General features: G+C 42.7%; 2 protein-coding genes across 5 annotated transcripts in view; one reads left to right on the forward strand and one right to left on the reverse strand.

Moving 5' to 3' along the window:
- Nucleotides 1–19339, forward strand: part of LOC128872533 (uncharacterized) — a 357175-nt gene that overhangs the window by 46571 nt on the left and 291265 nt on the right. The window lies entirely within an intron of this gene.
- On the reverse strand, nucleotides 2166–7839 carry LOC128872534 (esterase FE4-like). 2 transcript variants are annotated; one of them, XM_054115338.1, is made up of 8 exons: nucleotides 6494–7095; nucleotides 5343–5631; nucleotides 4824–5009; nucleotides 4397–4596; nucleotides 4166–4322; nucleotides 3753–4076; nucleotides 3282–3426; nucleotides 2166–3174 (listed from the first exon to the last, which is right to left on the reverse strand). In XM_054115338.1, the coding sequence occupies exons 2-8, from the start codon at nucleotides 5464–5466 to the stop codon at nucleotides 3009–3011; spliced, it is 1302 nt and encodes a 433-aa protein (XP_053971313.1). In that variant the 5' UTR covers nucleotides 5467–5631; nucleotides 6494–7095; the 3' UTR covers nucleotides 2166–3008. The 2 variants fall into 2 exon arrangements, with proteins under 2 accessions (XP_053971313.1, XP_053971312.1); XM_054115337.1 differs by lacking the exon at nucleotides 6494–7095 and adding an exon at nucleotides 7126–7839 and having other exon boundaries at nucleotides 2167–3174.

The raw sequence follows: 19339 nt of genomic DNA on the forward strand, positions 1-19339 counted from the left end.
ACTCGCGATCGACCGGACCCGCCACGGTTCGATGAAGAAACGATCCTTTATCGGGACACTCGACCACGTAACCGGGCTTATTCAATAACTTCCATATTTAAGCGGAGAGCGTCGAATGCTAATAAAGATAGTAGAAAGGTGGACTGCTGGGGCTGAATGATGCAAGGTGGGTTAGGTGGGGTCCTGTTAGGTTCGTGGATTCGAATTGGTAGCTATGAATTCGTAAGAAATGCCGAGGTCGTTTAGAAAAATGAAAAGGGCAGATGGAAGGAAGTTACGAAGGAAATGGAACACGAATTGGTAGATTTCCAAGGTTTTGGGAGCTGTGGAGGTGGCTTATGTGAACCACATGTTCACCTGTACCAATTGTGGCAATGGTAATTATTAAATATAGAATAGCAGACGCCGCATCAAATAAATATTCACACTGGCCCTTACATGAAAAAAAAGATAAAAAATGAAAATGCAAACAATGCTCTTATAGATAAAGAAGAATTACCATCCTCGAACAATCATTCCGTGTCTTCCTACCAACCTTCTTCGCTCCTATCGTACCAAAAAGAACTATCACACGTGAAACATTAGACAAATTTCAGAATAAATACTTCTACCGTTCCCAGGGTTGTACACTGCCCCTGAAAAATCTCCAGTCGAGCAACCAGGTCGATACAATGAGCGCTTAATCGCGCGATAAGTAGTCCATTATCTCGCCTTAATTATCATCGAGTAGCTCGTATCGGCTCGAGGATCGAGCAGAACAGTTGCAGGTCCCGAGGGCGATTTTTCTGGCGCGCGCCAGAGGCTCGCCTCGGGGATCTCTCGAAAATGGCTCGTCATTAATATTAGCCCGAGTTCGGAACAGCAACACCCGATACCCACCACTTGGAACGTATAAGATTACAATCCTCTCGCTACGGTACCTGACTACCGTTAAATATATGTTTTACAGCATGTTCGGAACGCAAGAGCCCCACTCTTGAGGTATCGTCCTATCGGGCTCGACGATTGAACGTGTTACCTGTTGAACGACGACGATAACGCATCGATCTGGGTATCCAGATCGACTTTCAAGGCCACCTGGCCTCCATGGGATCGAATAGTGACCCGACGTGTTACACCGATGCGACCAACGAGCAATTTTCGCGGTTTTCCCACCAACGCCAATCGCGATTTATCGATCCTCTGCGATTGACTCCTTTACGGGAATATTTCAATTATTCATTATTTCGGTATATTAGGTCGTTTGTTCTTCGTGTTGTAAATTGTGGTTATATTTAATAATAATCCACAGAATCAGTAATGATCTTGCCAGAAAGGTGAGAAATGGTCGTAGAAAGAGAGGGTGCTGAATAATAAGTGGCAGGATCTAATATTATGGATGTTTAAATAGATTAAGTATTGGAGTATGCGAATAGCGTTGCAAGATTTACATTAAAATTCCTGGCGAAGACTGTATTGAAGATTAGCCAACATGAACAACAGTGTTTACGTTTTCTCAAATCTGGAGTGACCGATTCAACTACAGCAACCAACAAGTCTGAACAAATGAAACGAAACATTATGGTCAACAATTTGTGTACCAATTTGAACATATTTCGAGGATTCAACATCTCCCGAAGCAGACCATCCATCCGACCATCTTCATCGGCTCTGGCTTTGCTAGATGTGAACAGGCCTGACACGTCGAGAGAAAGTGATTGGTCGTAGAGACTCTAAGCTCCAAGTCTGACAATGAGTTGAGACGCTCAGCTTGAGTCGACGTTCTCTCGTGATGTTCGTGATGTGCGCTCGTCGAACGTCTTTGAAGAATCTACCAAACCACGTCAAACATCGTTGAAACACCGAACCACATTTAACATCTTTGAAACGTCTATTGAACCGCATCGATCGTTCACGAGATGTCTACTAAACCAAATGTCGTTGAAACGTCTATGTTTCAAGGTATTGAATGTGACTTGACGTACGTTCAAACGCACGATAGATATTACCTATCTTTAGACCATTTTCCTTCTTCCACACCAAACATCCACTTATCATCTCTGAAACATCGACAAAATTCCATTCAAACATCACTCAAACCTAACCGAACCTCCACGAATGAAATCGCGACGGATTCCTCGGATTTCTCGTCAATTTAATTAACGTCCGCGTAATTAGATTATCAGGAAATCTAAATCGAGAGGCTTCTCGGAAGTCGAAGAGGAACAAAGGCAAGGTTCGAAGCGGCGTTCCCGCTGCCACGAGCAGTTACGGGTTGTACACGTTTGAAGGATTAAAGGATACGGTCGATTAATGGCCGAGCACGGCGCTCATTGCTTTACCCACCGTGCACTGTGGCTTTCGTGCGGCTCGCAGTGAAGAACGACATGCTCGGGATTTAGGACAAGCGTTTGCGTGATTCTATTTCCACGGCTCGATCGCACGGGTGTATGTAACCCATATTCGTTCCCCGAACCGTAGATGAATCATAGCGATCGATCACGAATGCACGCGCGGACGCAACCGTTCCACGCTAACGTGTTTGTGGATCCAAACCTGAGGCTGTTGCGTCATCGTAATTTTTCGTTGTTCCTCGAGTTCATCAACTAGCTTTATCGCGACAATTTTTTTTTAGTTATTATGCATAGTTACTGTTTTATAATTCTTTCGATGCGAAGAGACAGAGTGAGTATTTGTAGAATTTTTATGTAATTGAGGGGAATGGAGGTATTGGTCGATGAAAATGCTACTTTCGGCGGTACTTTCGGAGACACTTTTGGTTGAACTGACGGGAATAAAAACATCTGAAGGATAAAGCAGATTTCTATAGAAGTCCCATTTTTGTAACTGTATTTGATCAAAGTATGCGTTTGTAAAAACAGTTTCATTTTTGTTAGTATATCGTCCATGACGTCTCTTTTTTTCGCAATGATTTTTTGCCCGTTTTCACTGTTAAACCTTTTTGTTGAAGTTAGCAAAAAAAAAAAAAAAATACTTTCAACTAATGTAGTATAATTTAACAAGTTCATTTATAGTTGACCATTTGGTTGCACTATTAATTCATTTGAGCTCACCACGGTTGGCTTCAAGGTTAACATTTCGCAATTTCGATCGATTTGGTAGCATCGGAAGTTATCTTTAGTTGCTGGTTCCCACGTGACATTAACCACATCGCTTTTGCACGGGGTGGGATTCCTGCAATTAAAAAACAGTCGATTCGTCAAATGTACCAAATCAAATCGCGTATTTTACGTTATAAAACAATTGATATCGAATAGGATATCTGAAGTGCTACGACTTACCCTGTTTTGATAAAGTTGGTCCACAAGGTGGTCATACGTTCTATCATAGCTCTGTCATCGGTGCCAATAGCTGGTGGTGAAGGATTATCCACTTTGCAAAGTGGCCAATAGAACAGGTAGACCAGTTCGTCCATGTGCGAGGAGGCTGGAATTGATTTTCATGGATACTTGAACCCTTCAACATTCGACTACCAATCTTATCTTCTAAACGTGTACATTGTTCATATTCTACATACTTCTCCATTTGTCCACATTCTTGTACATTTAACCACATTTCGACTTGTCACGAATGCATAAACATTCCCAGTCTAGTGACAATTGTGTGAAAATGTTGGACAATCTGCTATCAAGAATGCGACATTCTTCTCAATGCTTAATAAAAATGGTAAAGCATTTTCTTTTCTTATTCAGTTGAAGATCGGTCTGTACTATAAATCGTATTAAGAATTAGAAAGAAAAAAAATATCTCACCTTTTATTTTACGGTAGTTCAAGATATCCGTGTACGTCTTCTCGTTTCCAAGATACGTGAACCAGTAATAGTAAGTAGCCGCGGTCGCCCTTTTCAGACGATCCTCGACGTACAACCTCAGGGGGATAGTGAAGTAGGCATCCGAGCCGAAATGCAGGTACCTTTCGAGTATGTTCGAGAGGGATGGATTAGGGAAGTACACTTTCTTGACAGTCTCGTGTAGTTGGTCCACTTCCGCGGGCCCCAAGTTTTTCAACGAACCTAAGGTTTGCACCATATCGAATAGGTGCGTTTCGTAAGCATCCATCGCGCTCTTGTTGTCGTCTGAAAAGACCGACAAATCGTATAAAAAACTGTACGAACACGAATGGTTTTGTTGCTTTAGTCGTTAGAAATATTCTTTGGAAAGTTACCATAGCACAGCATGAGGCCTTCGTATGTCACCTGTCCAGCCATGATGGGGATGTTCGCGTCGTTGGAACATAATTGCGACAATGGTAGAGGCAGTACAGGATCCTCAGCGAATTCGTCGTAATTCACTCCGAAGGGGATATCGTAAAGGTCTATCTCCTGCGGCAATAGGAACTTATGTTCGTTACGCGTGAAGGGCTTCGCGATAGCCGCGATAACAGAAAATATTTTGCCTTTTGCGATAGAACGGAAGTCTCTAACTTGACGATGTCTTTGTCGGGTAGCTGTCTGAGCAAATCGACGACCTCCTCAGGATCGGTGGAGTTTATCCCTAAGAGCGACGCTAGTTTGAAACCTCGTTTTGGACGGCTCTGACCTATTCCCCAAGGGCTCAGCATGGTTCCACTTTGCATAATCGCTTTGTGAATGAGTCCTGTAGAAAGGATTTTACATTGTTCATATTTTCATAAAATCGGGATGATTTTTATTTTCAATTGTGCACGAGGTGTTTGGGGGTGGCAAGGGTGGACTGTCAACAGTTTGTTGGCAATTGTTTGTGTTTAACGAATTGATTCAGTACAGTAGGTATCGCTACGGTAACAAAGGGTTAACTTCCCCGAAGGGTAATCTTCATTTTTAAGTATGGAACGCTAAATGTACCTTTCGCTTTCGGCGATATCGCTGAGGCATGAGTTAACAATGCCCCTGCGCTTTGACCACAGAGCGTGACATTATTAGGATCTCCTCCAAATTTGGCAATATTTTCCTGGGTCCATCGCAAGGCTGCAATTATGTCCTTCAGTCCTTGATTCCCGGGTGCAGCTGGATGACCCAGATTTAGGAAACCTTTACGTCAACAAACACCACGATTAATTGGCAACGTGTTACATACGCCAATGAAGGCTGATGTAATTCGTTTGACAGAAAGTTCTCAACACTTTAAATCATGCACGTTCAGCTACATTCGTCTTGAACTCGTACGACTCAATTAAAAGTAACATGAAACTTCTAAATTCTTTCAAAATTTACACATTTTACTCGCGACGAATCGTAAGAAAGATTTATGAGAGAGACGATGTCAGTAGTTAGTAATTTCCAATATTAAATTCCATAATTCCTTCCAAATGCTTGATAAAACTTTCTTTTTTTATTTAGTGGAAGACAGATAGTTCAACTAACCCAATGCACCCAGTCTGTAATTAACTGCAACAACGACGACGTCTTTTTCGACTAGGTAATCAGGCTTCATGAACCTGTAACTCCCACTGCCCCTCTGTAATGCGCCGCCATGGACCCAAACCATGACTGGCCTCGTTTCGGTGATGGATTTGGTGTAAACATTGAGGTACAAACAATCTTCAGTTCCGACAATATGGTTTGATTCTTGTTCTAGTCTCTGCGTGCAGACTATGCCTTTACAGACGGCGCAGTTTCTGATACCTTTCCATGGAACGGGTGGTTGTGGATCCTATTTTTCGCGTAGAAAAACATTAATGTATATAATCTTTAATATTAAAGACTGTGACGTCTACTATATTCGTTTAATAATAGTATGCTCAATACTTGTTAGAATCTTATCCCAGGTACATGTGATATGAAAAGAGACAACGTTGTGAAATTGAGGAAGTATACGTACGTGCTTTATCTACAATTTTACTAGAATTTAATGTGTACATAGTTCGTGTAACTCACGCAGAAAAGAATAGTTGATCACGTTCTAACAAACATTAAGCAATCTACATAACTAGGTTAATCTACAAATTATGGCTGCTACATATGTATGCCATAGATTTAAAGACTGAAAATAAAGGGCATATTATTAAACAAGAGTGTACAATATGTCTTGCCAAGAAATTCACAAGAAATGGTTTGTGTCTGGTTTGTAGAAAAGCTAAAATAAAACACCGTACAAAGTTCAACGCCCATCGTGCCAACTTGGAAACAATTAAAGACAAAAAGAAAATGCTTTGACGAAAATTAAATGTTCAAATTAAAACGTGAAGGATTTCGATATTTTGGGTTACCAACAAATTTGTAAAAATGTTGAACAACAAAATTTAGCAACTTTTCGTATAAAATGGTACAATATTTAGTTTAGTACATACAGTTTCGGAAATTTTACTGAAACCCACTATAGACGAACCAGCGAACTCGACATTTCTTATCGCTGTAAATGATAAACACAGCTCTTATCAACACGAGCAAAAAACGAAACTGATGAAAGGAACATTTTTTTTCTTTGAAAAAATAACTTCTTGCCGCAGCGTATCTGTCATGGTAATGACTATGTAGTTATGCACCACGTTATATTTCTAGAATCGACATCGTACCTTCTTTTTGAATTTATTTCACTTCAATCGGTTCGAATTAGTGTTACAAAGTGTTTTTCTTTTTCTACTTAAAGTTGATACAGTTTCCTTTCATTTGTTTTTGGCGTGATTTCTTCAATTCCCAGCGTTGCAAATATAATTCTTGAGTAGTGTTTAAAATTGGAGAAGTTATGGCTGAAAGACCTAGTGTGTAATCGCTGTGTTTTTCATTTATGTGTCAGTTTTTGATAACTTCGGTGTACTTGTTGCACTCGTGGCAGATACGCTGTGAAAAAAAGAGATAATTAATATTATCGTATTAACACTTCGAGAGATGAATTTTCGATGACCTTTTAAATTGAGGACATCGCAGCTAAAAAAAAAAAATAGGTGTGCATCATTATACAGGGTGTCCCAAAACTCTCGTAGGAGCTGGAAATGGGAGGTAGCTGAGACGATTCTGAACAACAATTTCCTTTGCAAAAATGTCGGTGGGGGCTTCATTTTTGAATTCTTCACGAAAATCACCGAGCAATCACAGCGGCCGATTAGCGCGCGCTTAGCTGACTACGCAGCGACCTGACGCAACTATGTCTGTATTAGGCAATATTTTAACATAAAGATTTAACAAGTAAACTTAGCGTATCAGTTACCTTGAATCTGAGTTTTCCAACAGGAGGCGCTGCGTAAGGTATCTCGAAAAAGGCGATGTAACTGGAGCCCAGGACACTCGGCACGACACTACCTCGTATTTTACCTTCCTTTAGGGAAACTTTCGGCTTATACATTATCGTTAACAGTCTCTTTCCAACTTAACACTATTACACTCGACACGAGGACTGTGCTTCCGGCGCGAATACGTAATCCTCTATCACTGCCTTAACTAAACACGATCCAGAAATGTCTCGACGTCATTACGTTATGCACGAAACGAGATGTACTTCGAAATTGCGTCTTATAAATGTTTCGTTTATAAGAAATCTCTTTTCTATCACAATTAAGTTGAAGTAAAATTGAAGTGTCTGTCTGTTTGTTTCGGGTAGTCTCCGGAACTGCTGAACCGATTTTAAAAATGTTGTCAGTAACAAAAAGCTACACTATCACTGAGTAACATATGCTACGTTTTATTTTGATAAAAACACGTTCACACTTTGAAATCTAAAAATTTGTAAATAAAGTTGTGACATCGTGGCACTCACAACGAGAAATATCGATCGAAACATCTGATTTACGGAAAACGAAGAAGAGTCACCCACTGATTCACGAAGGAACACGCAGTTGAACAGTCAGTGGAACTCGAACGACATAAAATAAATATGTAGTATTCCACGCGGGTGAAACCGTGGGGCGCAGCTAGTCTTATGTAAGAGCCTTCGTTGAGCTGAATGCTATGTATTTAGTATAGAATACACTCATCGTCAAAAAGATAGCCCTAGGTGTACTATCGTTAGTTTCTCAACGACACATGTACAAATTTTTTTATTTTCGTCATTGAAAAATTGAATATGAATATAACTTCTTTACGTTGGTAGCCAAATCATTTACATCAGTAATTATGAAGTACGATGAAGATCGCGAATTACGATTTTTCGTTTAATGAAACGCAGATATAATCACCGAACTTTTGAAGAGACGCGTTAGTTGCGAAACGCTCTTTGGAAACTTCGATAAAAGAAGTTCGATAAAAGTAATTCGATTATTTACTTCGTGGGTGACTCTACTTCTATTGACGGACTTGCCTAGAGTGACTAATCTAACCGTAGTTTAGGCGCGACTAAACGTGTTCGATGTGAATATTCATAATATATAAGAATCGTTAACGTAGGTTCACTGCGAAAAGGGAAATCAAACGAACGCCATCTGGCTGATGTTGCTCGGAGATAGAAGAGGTCAATGGTTAAATCGAAATTAAAAAAAAAAAAAAAAAAAAAAAACTTAATATTTAGGTTGATATCAAAAGTTTAAGATAAGGAGGTCAATTAGCGACACGACATAGTCCATGGTTTTTAAAAATCTGGACAACATTTGCTCCGTGAGGAAGTATGGTCAACCAGTTAGAAAGCGTTTCGTTTTAGGCTTCGACGGAGTTATCAGTGACCCTGATTTAATGGATTGTTGCTTAGACCCGATAAGATTTTGCCCAATACTGTTGCAGAGAAGGACAATGTCATTTTTACAGCAAAAGTCAAACATGAGGCAAAACAATTTCGTAATGTTTATTTAATTAATTTTTAAGAGAACTATATAAGTTCACACCGTGACAACCGTAATTTAAAATGTGAAGGTTAATTAGTGGAACTATACAGCAAATAGATTTGTAGAAAACTCTACAAGACTAATGAACTTCCCTATTTTATGTTATGACTTTGAGTCATATTTTATGACTTTTATGACTTTGAGAAAAATCTAAATACAATCGAGAGATTGGTAAGTGTATACAATGATTGAATTTATGAATCATTATATATAATTATTGTAAACAGAATGCTAATGAACAGAATATGAAACATCAATGCATAAAGGTCAATTTACGACTTGAGTCAGACATTTGATCAGTTCTAACCAGACCCTACACTTACAATAGTACCAACTTGTTCCACCCAAAGAGAACGACTCATTCTTCGATAGATTATGGTTCCGCATTACTGTTATAATAGTAGAATTAAGTAGGAAATACACAAACCGTATTTGTACGCGGCAAATTTAACAAGAGATATATTAAGACGTATAGACACGTTTCGTCAACAGCTCCAGGTTACATACTAACCTGTGACCGTGGCAGACACACGAAGACACACGCTGGTCTACGCGATGTTTACATGATTTGCGTAGTACATACAATGATCCTTTACGAGTCATAATAAGCGCGAAATGTAAATTGCGTATCTCAACACTCATCCTGAAAAAGTTTCTTTAAGAGCCACTGAGATCGATCAATTTACTAATCCTAACCAGAGGACATACACTCACAGAAATACCAACTTGGTCCACCTAAAGAGGAGAAGAATCCTTCGACATCTTACGGTTCCCCATCCTGAAGATGTTTCTCTGTGAGTCACAGTTTCGATGAACGACAGGACCAGTTACGTAAACACTGAACATTTCATTAATCCCAAGCAGACCCTACACACACAAAAATGCCAGCTTGTTCCATCCGAAGAGAACTCCTTCTTCGACTCCTTACGGTTCTTCGAGGTTTCTCTGGGAGCCGCTACGTGATCGAGTGCCGGCGCCGGGTACCGTATCAACGGCAACGCGACGCCCGTGCGCGTCCGGAAATCACAGAGTGGCCCGTGCACGGGCATTAGGTAATGGCCGGTCATCACGATCGTGACGCGAGTCCGGTCTGTGCGTCCCATCTTAGGATTCTCAGCTCGCGTCCACGTCCCCCAACCCCGAGGTTCGATTCTTCGGGACGATCACACCCGTGGCGCCCTGTGACCCACATCCCACGGTCGCGACTCCTCTTCCGCCACGAGGATGACATTTTCCACGTCGTTGTCCACGGACTCCGCAAGCCCATGTCTTGTCTCGACGGGGCCACGACGATCGTGCTACGTGTACCGTGAGCCACTATCTTTTCCGACAAATTTATGGAGCCGGTTCCGCCGTTATGATTGAAGTCCCTGGGACGACGGCGTTACCCGGGAAAGTGGGACGCCGTGTTTACCTTCGCAACAAAGGGTTACCGCGCGTTCGAGCCTCTTGCTGGAGATGTTTGGCGTAGAAAAATGGCGCTGGAGTGCTGCAAAAAGATGGCCTCTGCACGAAATTTTCGCGATATTAGTCGCGAACAGAGTGGACACTGAGACTATTATTGAGGCATGAATTGGTTCAGTGGTATAGAAGTAGCAGGAGCCATCATCTTGGAGCTGGGAAGCACTATGTCTAGGGAGACTAGGGACACTTGTTATGTGGATTCATAGAGATTGGAGTTTTCGACTATATTATTGGATAAAATGAGTCAGTGGTGTAGAAGAGTTTGGAAGAGTAACGCAAGCTAGGGAAGTAGCAGAGGCCATTTTCTTAACTCCTATTGCTGATGGACTCCAATACGACTACAGAATAATCTACTAAGGATTTTACTACACTTTAATACAATTCCATCTGACTATCAGGGATGAACTCTACATTCGCTACCCTTCGTGGTGCCTAGCAGGACGAAAAGCATTTGGTGTCGAATCTTCGACGAACAAACGATCCTCAGCCAGTGTAGATGAAGGAATTACCCCCATAAGTAGCGGATCTCTCGGAGCCAACTCTTTCGTCGTCCCCGATTTCAGATCTCGGAAGCACTTCATCCTTTAAACTCTCGAGTGTCTCCTTTCGGACCTTTCGAGGAAACCTCCAACGAAGACGCGCCGTTTCCGACCACAAGAAACGAAGGGGAAGTCGGTTAATAAAGACAACTCCCGAGGATTGTAAAAGTTGATTGAATCTGGCCCGAGCGGAGACAGTTTTCGTCAACGACGGTTTTACTCTCGCGCGTAATAAGATACGCTTTTTACCCAGGCTCCTCTCGTTCTTTGTTTCAATGTCGACGGTAGAAAGCATTTAGCGACCGGTCGATCGCACCTCGGCGGTTTCCGTGGCAAAGAGAAGCCGCGAGCGAGTCGAGCAGGGCTCGAACGGTCTCTGAAAAGTCCGCGGAGAGGAGCTGGGATGCAAGGGAAGATGAAGAGGACGATGGTAGTGAAACAAGAAGACGGGGAGTTGGAAGGAGGAGGATCAGCGGCGCGTTAGCAACGCTTGTAGTCCGTCAGCCACCACGACACTGGATGTCTTTCTTCATTAAAGACCGTTCAGACGTCCCGGTGTGTTGGGACGTCCACCTGGACGGCTCAATCGGGGCCCGGCAACGACGGGAGGATACCCCCCTGGTGCGAACAGGCCCGTTTCCAGGTGTAAAACATCCCGATAGTTCGCACTTCTTGCGGGTCACGATCGTATCTGGCATCGCAATTAAAGGTCACCCTTGTCTCGGGACTTCTGAGGAGAAACCGAGTTTCCATTCGACTACTCGGGTTCGTTTCGCGTCCTGGAAGGTCCTTGATGTGGTGTACCGCGAGACTCTCTACCTTACTATCGTGGTTATTAGTCATTTTATTAATTGGGTACAGGTATATCTAGAATGTGTCTAAAATCTGGTTTAATTTCGTTTCAATGTGGCCTTTAAGTGACCTCTTTGAAAACGATCTGTTCCAAGATCAGATGGTTTAGATTCATTGTTGTGAACGTAGAGCTTGAAAATGTCACACATAAGGTGGATTATTAGTGACTATCAACCTTTTCGTATATTTTGTATATCATTCACAGTATGTTGGTACCTTAATGAGCACCTAACTATGTAGGGATAATTAATCTAAAAATAATCTTTACTTTCTTATCAATGTCTCCATAACATCTCTATAAGAGACTCTGTACTTTGGTATTTAGAACCGCTCTGCAATCAACAACTCACATTAGTACCTTCCACCGAAGAGTATTCATCCACCGAAAACCATCATCTTCAAAATACTTGCCCCAATGAAGAGTCCACTCGTCATAAAGATCAAAGTCACGCAAATCACTTTGCAATAGTCTTCTCCAGACCCAAGATCTTCTCGATTTCTTCCAGATGCATCGCGCAAACCTCATCCATTTCTTTTCAAGAAGTGGAGAGGATGACACTGATTTCAGAGCCGGTCTAATCAGTGTGCTCAATGGAGAGTTGTATGTTTGCAAAACTTCTCGAGACACGCGAGTGAGACCAGCCGAACCGTATCGAAGTGTTTGAACGAGGCTGGAATCGATTAAGGCCCACACAGTGTTCGTTCTGTCTTCGTGGTGGAAGCGCCTTCGAACGCACAGTTCCGTGCTCGATTCCGTTCTGAAGAGCTACACGATACGCAGGTTAGATGTTTCTCAGGACCGAACCGAGGAATTTTTCCGTCGAAGGAAAGGAGGAAAGTCGAAGTCTTTGGAGTTGAAGTGACTGGAGGATCAATATTTGTCGTCCTGTCTAGCGCAGACGTTCTCGAGAGCATTCATAGCGGTTCGAGTAACGTGATCTCGGGCTCTCTTTACTAATGCTCTAACGCGATTGAAATATTCAGAAACATTGGGCTTTTGAATGATGTTCAGATTGTACGGGTACTCTACCAGGAAACCCGATTTTCTAGCTTGTTTGTTAGGAAAGTACAACGTTCGATGTAATAAAAATTTCAAGATATAGAAAAAGTATAACAAACTAGGAAAATATGGGAGAAATTCTACGTTTTTCAAAGATAGTGGATATAATATTAATTTCAAAAGAAGTATTGAAATCGACATTTTAATAAGTTTGAGATAACGTAACAAGAAAGCATAAAACTTCTCATTTTGAAGCAGATCAAAGCTTTGTGACTCTTTGGTTTTCGCTTTGCACATGATTTTCCTACTCTTACGAAACACAAATATTCTTAAGCTCCAGTTAAAATTCTCAATAAACGAGAATGAATATCAAGTGGCTTCATTAGAATTCCTCGAATTCTTGTCGAAATTGTGTACGTTGCTTTTCACGCCAATGGTCTCGTCTAAGCTCCGCGTAAAAATGAAAATGAAAGTTTCCGCCGCTAGTTAAGAAGTCAGGACATCGAGCCGATGGTGTTTGCGCACGGAAGCGTGTGTTTGCGTTCGCGCCGCGATAGAAGTGTGTCGTGTAACGTCGACAGGTACCGGCTTGATCGTCGGTCGCGACGTTAATGCTCCCCATAACCTGGGAGCGGATAACCTCACGATGTGCACCAGCGATGGGAATGATATCGAATCAACGCTGTCAACGCGTAAATTTATAATCCAGCATTCGACGGTATGAAACGCGCGGTCAACGAAATGAAATCGGTGTTTATCCCATACTTCTACGAGAAGCATCGATGCACATGATGTTGCTCGAAGCTTTAGAGCACCCTTTGGGTTAAACGTAATTTATTAGTGGAGGGTGAAATCATTTTTTGGCGAGATACTTTACTGGGCGCATTATTAGATATCAATTGGATAAAATGAAATTTATTACTGGAAATGAGGTACATTTTTACTGAGATACTTGATTGACAGGGGCCTGCTAGATAGCTTTACTGACGAGTTCACTAGCAGGCTCAGAACGAAACGCTCTCTCCCTCTACAGGCACACAAGAAAGCAGTATTATTAATAGATCGATTATTAACAGATCTATTATTAATAGATTGCTGATGTTTATGCAAATTTATGTTTTTGTAGATACAGAAAAAGAATTGGAAGTTGAATGAAAATGTGTTTTATATTCTAAACGGTGTAATACGTGTGTTATCAATTAAAATGAGCAAAATATCTAATCTGATTCAAATAAACCATTTCACCGTTTGCTAAAACCAATCAGCGAATGCTTCCCACACCCACACCGGTCGAACGGTACTCAAAGGGTGAAGAAACGTGAACGCGGCCGGAATCCGATCCGCGTCAGGACAGGTCGGCTAGATAAGCGACTAGGCTGGTACATAGGCCGTAGATTAGAGTGATAAAGACTGCAGAAGCGTGGTCAGGGGCGCATTGTGCGTGTCGCGGCTGCGGACAGCACAGTAAGCGCGTTCTGTCACTCGAAGCGCGTTTAGGAGCCGGGGAACGCGCGGTGCCTTTTGCAACGATACCCTGCGCCCGAGTATCAGCCACTGGCGCACGCTGGCCTGCTCTCTGCGTGGGTGGAAACGCGTCGGTGCTCCTTCTGCTCCTTCGCCCGGCGTCCCGTAACAGGCTAACTTCATGCAAATCAGAGGAACACGATGGAAAGGACTTGTAACTCGGCGTCGTCCAGCGCGCTGCTCTGGAGCTGTGGCTTTCCTCGTTTGCGCCTAACCGCGAGAGATACGACGCGAGAGTGCCTCGAATGCTCCCTTTGCGTCGTGGTATTCGTTTCTTTTTTTCATTTCCAGACCGCCTATCGAGACGTTATCTGGCTTTCTTTTACTTTATCGAACACTGGCGGAGATTTGTGGACAGTGCGGGAGGCTACTTTCGAATGTTACTTAGTTAGCTCGATGTAGCCTGGTCTCGGGAGAAAAATTCATCCACGCGTCAGGCAAGCGTTCGTTTAACTTCAAATAGGTTGAAATTTACAGAAAACAAAGCATAGAGGTTGGACCAAAAATCAAAACGTATTAGGTCTACCGGAAAGTTCTGTCCATTTTTAGAATTAAACAAAATAATAAATTTCTCATAGCTTGAATAAATTCGATTGAATATTATCATTTTTATCATTATTTATGACATCTTGCCAGCGTGATTGCAATTTGTATATCATTTTTGACGAATATGCGCATACTCGTTGAAACTTGTTGTAACCGTAATGGACAGAACATTCCGCTAGACCTAATACAATAAAGTTCCTGTAAGAGCTTCACCTCTAAATCCAGCATCTACAAATCTACCACATCTCGAACCATACTCTACGATTCTCCGATACCGCCGACAGAATAATTCTATTTTCTCTAGGTTATGGTTACCGCGAATGTAGCTCCTCGGGTTTCTATTCCTGGCAGTGTTCAGGTGTCATCCCTCCCCCTTTGGCGGTCGAACAGTTAATTCGCGTGGGTGGCGTGCGAACTTCTCGCCGTATCGGACGCAGCACGCCGCTTATCGTTTCCCCTGTTCCGTTGATAGCAAGCGTGGAATTGTGTTATCGGGATGCTGACGGGATGCTGATAATTCCGCCTTTCTACTCCGCGGAGGTGGGCACGTTCGCGAATCCTCTCGCCGTGGCCATTTGCCCGACGAACGTTTGTCGGATGAACTCGTCGTGAAAGCGAGCCGAAAAGTAACGAAATCAATCGCCGTTTGCATTGCTAATGGCTGCTGTAAATTTCGAGTTAATTACGTGCGTACTAATCGGTGCCTCCACGATTCGCTTTCACGCGCGGGTAGGGAATTTATGGCGTTTTCCAATTTCATTGGGAATCTTAATGCTCGCGACAATGGGATGGAATTGATCGTTAAGATGGTATTGTTCGATAGTTCAATTATTTTGGCCTGAATATAACGTATAATAGTTGGTGGTTAAGCAACATACACTACTAAACTACTATTAATTATATACTACTGCCAATTCGAAAATCGTACTTGGTGGCAGTGACAATGATTTCCTAAACAACTCTACAGTGAAATCTACACACTATTGCTCACAACTAAATTATTTATCACAGTATGTGTTACCATAAAAATGTATTACACCCTCCCTAAGAACTTCTCACACAGTTGCATCGATGATGGAATAAACGTCTCGAAGTAACCACGGTGAATAATGTTTCCGACACTCCTACTGTCTCGGCATGCGTGTTTCCCACTCGATCAATCACTTTCCGCGTCTCAATTTCGTACCACCGTTCTCCACTAATCAGCGCGATGCTTAATTACCTTACACGTTCCTGAAGGTTCAGCTGGACGAGTCGCGCATATTTCCACGCTAGGTTCGCGAGCGTGGTCGGGAACGGTCGCGTTCCTGTAGGAACTATTCCAATTATCCTCTTATCGCGACGAATTCCAGAGTACGATACTGTTAACGTGGTCAGTTGAAATATGGAACATGAAAACAATTAGTCGCGGCAATTAGCAAGCAACGTGGTGTTAACCTAATGTAGATACTTCAATTTAGTTTGAACTTTTCCATTTAAATTCTGCGACCATTTTATAACCATGTCTTGGTCCTATTGTTACTCTTTATATTTTATAATTCATAATTAATTACTTTACATAATTGTGCCATTTTCCTTTCCCCATCATACTGCTTTATATATTCAATTCTTTGTCGATCCATCATCCATCTATTCCAAAACTTACCCTATTTCATTTATACCACCTAGAGCTACCAAATACTTCCCTCGCAAATAATCGTTATTAATTTTCCACGTGTCTCTCATTCGAAGCTCCATGTTGACTCGAAGAAGTTCACGTTTCGAAAACAGTGGTGCAATTAAAGAGCCACCCGGTTCAATCAGAAGTAACGTTGCGTTATTACGCTCGGACTCGTGCCACTTTAACAAAACACTAATCCATCTTGCGATACGAAACCGCGATTTCCTTTAAATTATAATCTCCGAGAATGGGAATCACCGGTGCAATTACGGGACAATTAATAGCCGTCGTTGTTACAATCTCCTCGGGCGCTGCTTCTTCCAAGCGTCGACCGTCACGTTCCGTAATCCTAACTGAAAACTCGAATCACAGCTATTGTCATAACTGTCCGCGGATATTATGTCGGCGGTTTAATTCGACGTTCGAGTTGATAGGGTTTTGCGGCGAAGCCTGGTTAATCCAGCCGGTTCGAAGAACAAAACCGAAGTGGTTCGTTACAAAACAGTCGCTTCGCGTTCGAGCCCTCCTTTTCACTCGGGTAACGCGAACGCTTAATGCGACTGCAAATAGAGAATCAGCTGCTCGCAAAATTGCGCTCGGCTTTCCCTGTATTCGAGAAAATAAATCGCGGAGACTCGGCAGATTAGATTTTTCCTCGCGAGAAGCAGTCGCGCGTTTAATCTGCCGGAGAGAGTTGAGCGAGTATTGGATTTTCAAAGAGTGGAATTCAGCTTATCGAGTTGTCACTTGTGTAATACTAGGTGAGAAAATTGGACGATTAAACTTGAATAAATATTGTGTTAGGTTTCTCGTATGACACTCTCGAGGAGTGACATGGCAATTCACTTTCGGTTGGAGTGATTCTTTTGGTACATTTAGTGTCTTTGATCGGGGATAGTAGCTTGATTTGTAAAAATCACATAGCAACTTGATTGATCTTGTTATCCTGAATCGGAGGCTATAGTTATTGGACACTAGAAGCCTTGATTTGAGGGTTGTATAGTTCAAGAAATACAGTAATGGAAAAGTTGCCTTATAGAGTTGCTTGTTAATTTTCTGAGCGACCCACTTGACTGATCTTGCTATCTTCACTCGAAGGAATAACTTGAAACTTAACCACTTGCCAACTCTAAGGAGTTGCACATTCCTCCAAGTTGACAAATACAAATACCTTGCACACCCGTTAAACGTACTACCACAAATCAATTTATCAATATAATTACCTCGCAATCCCACTTTCATAATAATCATTAAAAATTCTATCAAAAAGCTTCAAACTTCAAAAACGAAGTTCCACATACAAGGGACTTAACTTGCTGAGTAATTCTAGTGTCGATCGCTCGGCACTTTGTGTCGAAACCGATTCCTTTCCCAGATCTTGCCATTTCCAATAGAAAACCACAATCCCATTCCCCCCAAGGAACATTAATCCCTCGCTCTGGCGAGTTCACCGTGAAAGAAGTGCGTGGAGAACGCAAGAAGAAGTCCGCGTCGTGCGTTTACTCGCCTCGATAGAACAAGGATGCCAAGACAATTCCTGTCACGGCGTCGAATGTTTATAAAGGGCAGCGACCCGCTTCCACGACGTTTACGAACGGCGTAAAGTCGCCGGGTAAATATTTGCGGTATCGTCGTTGTCGGGAGTACACGGTCGGCGCAGGGTTAATAAAAGCACCCGCGGGGTACGAGTGCTGCGAAGAAGGATAAAGGAACGAGATAAAGGGGGAGAGAGACCGAGAGAAAAAGAGGCAGCCGAGTGCACGTCGCGGTCGAACCACTCGAGAGGTGGTTGCTCCTGTGGTCGATCGGTGCCGAGCATCGAGATTCGAGTTTCCACCTACGAGTCGCCGGAAGGGACGTTTCCGCGCTCGAAAGCAAGAGGGATTTCATTTGCCGTCGCGATTCCCGCTTCGAGAGCCGTGGGGATCCTCCGGGCTTCATCTATCCTACTCCCGCGCATGCGCGCACTCGTGACTCCGCAATTCACACGTACGCGTCAGCTGGAACGAAGGATTTTTCCGGTTTGTCGGGTCGCGTGGTGCAATTGGAGCCATTTATCGTAATCTGGAGGGAACGACGTTTCAAGAGTAGTCGGTGCTAGGTGTTTACACATATTTGTGTTTGTTTTGCATTTACAAATTCATTTATTTGTATATCGATAGATTTTTTCTATGTATATATTCTCTGTAACATGGAAGGGAATTCTTGGACACCTTTCTTATTATTCTAAATATTTCAAACACATAATACTAACTTGAATTTCTTAATCTTCTTTCATCTTACCTTCTTAATCGTTTAATTTAGACATGCAAACTTAAATCTTTTAACCTTTTTCTATCCGAGTTTCTAAAATCTCTCAATTCGTTCAAAAAAACTCCTTCAGTCTATACACATATATCCAATCTCAAACCTCCCCAATGGTCTTTCAACCTTAAATTCTGCAAATTCATATACGTACAATCATCCCTAGAGAACTAAAAATCTCCCTTTCTTCCCTTATAATAAAGAAGTGCTCTTTTAGAATCAAGAATAGCACTCGAAGTTGCGATTCTGCTTCGGAAGAGCGTCCGCGGGGATTCCCGGACGTCGTCGACCCTTTCTTTCGCGCCTGCACGGTGGTTGCCTCGTGATGGTCGTGTCGAGAGCTCGGGCCAGGTGAAAGTCTATCTCCTCTGTTCTTTAGCATCGCGTCTCTGCTTTCTTCCTCGTCCTGTCCCTCGATTTTTCTCCCCGGTTCTCAGCGTCGGTTTCGTTCCCATCTTTTATTTCGGATCAACAGGCCGCTGCGGCGGGAGCGTATGCATCTTGCGCGCGGAAAATCGCGTTTCGCCGAGGAAATCCGACTCCTCGGAGGCTGGTGTACTCGTTCATCACTCCCGTGGACTCTGTTACCGGAGGGACGCACAGGGCATTGCACAACAACCGCGCTCGGATCTCGGCGGTGTTTCGCGCGAGGTGATTTACTGGTCGCGCGGACGCGTTTCCTAGCGTCTTGGGGAACATTGTAGAGGAATGATGCGAGATGT

Source organism: Hylaeus volcanicus, chromosome 2 (assembly GCF_026283585.1).
Source record: "Hylaeus volcanicus isolate JK05 chromosome 2, UHH_iyHylVolc1.0_haploid, whole genome shotgun sequence".
Lineage (NCBI taxonomy): Eukaryota > Metazoa > Arthropoda > Insecta > Hymenoptera > Colletidae > Hylaeus > Hylaeus volcanicus.

Coding starts and splice junctions, on each gene's coding strand:
- LOC128872534 (XM_054115337.1), bottom strand. CDS start 7,260: ATGTATAAGCCGAAAGTTTCCCTAAAGGAAGGTAAAATACGAGGTAGT. Junction 5,632..7,125: donor TTGGAAAACTCAGATTCAAG/GTAACTGATACG, acceptor CGCGAAAAATAG/GATCCACAACCACCCGTTCC. Junction 3,427..3,752: donor GAACTACCGTAAAATAAAAG/GTGAGATATTTT, acceptor AATCAATTCCAG/CCTCCTCGCACATGGACGAA.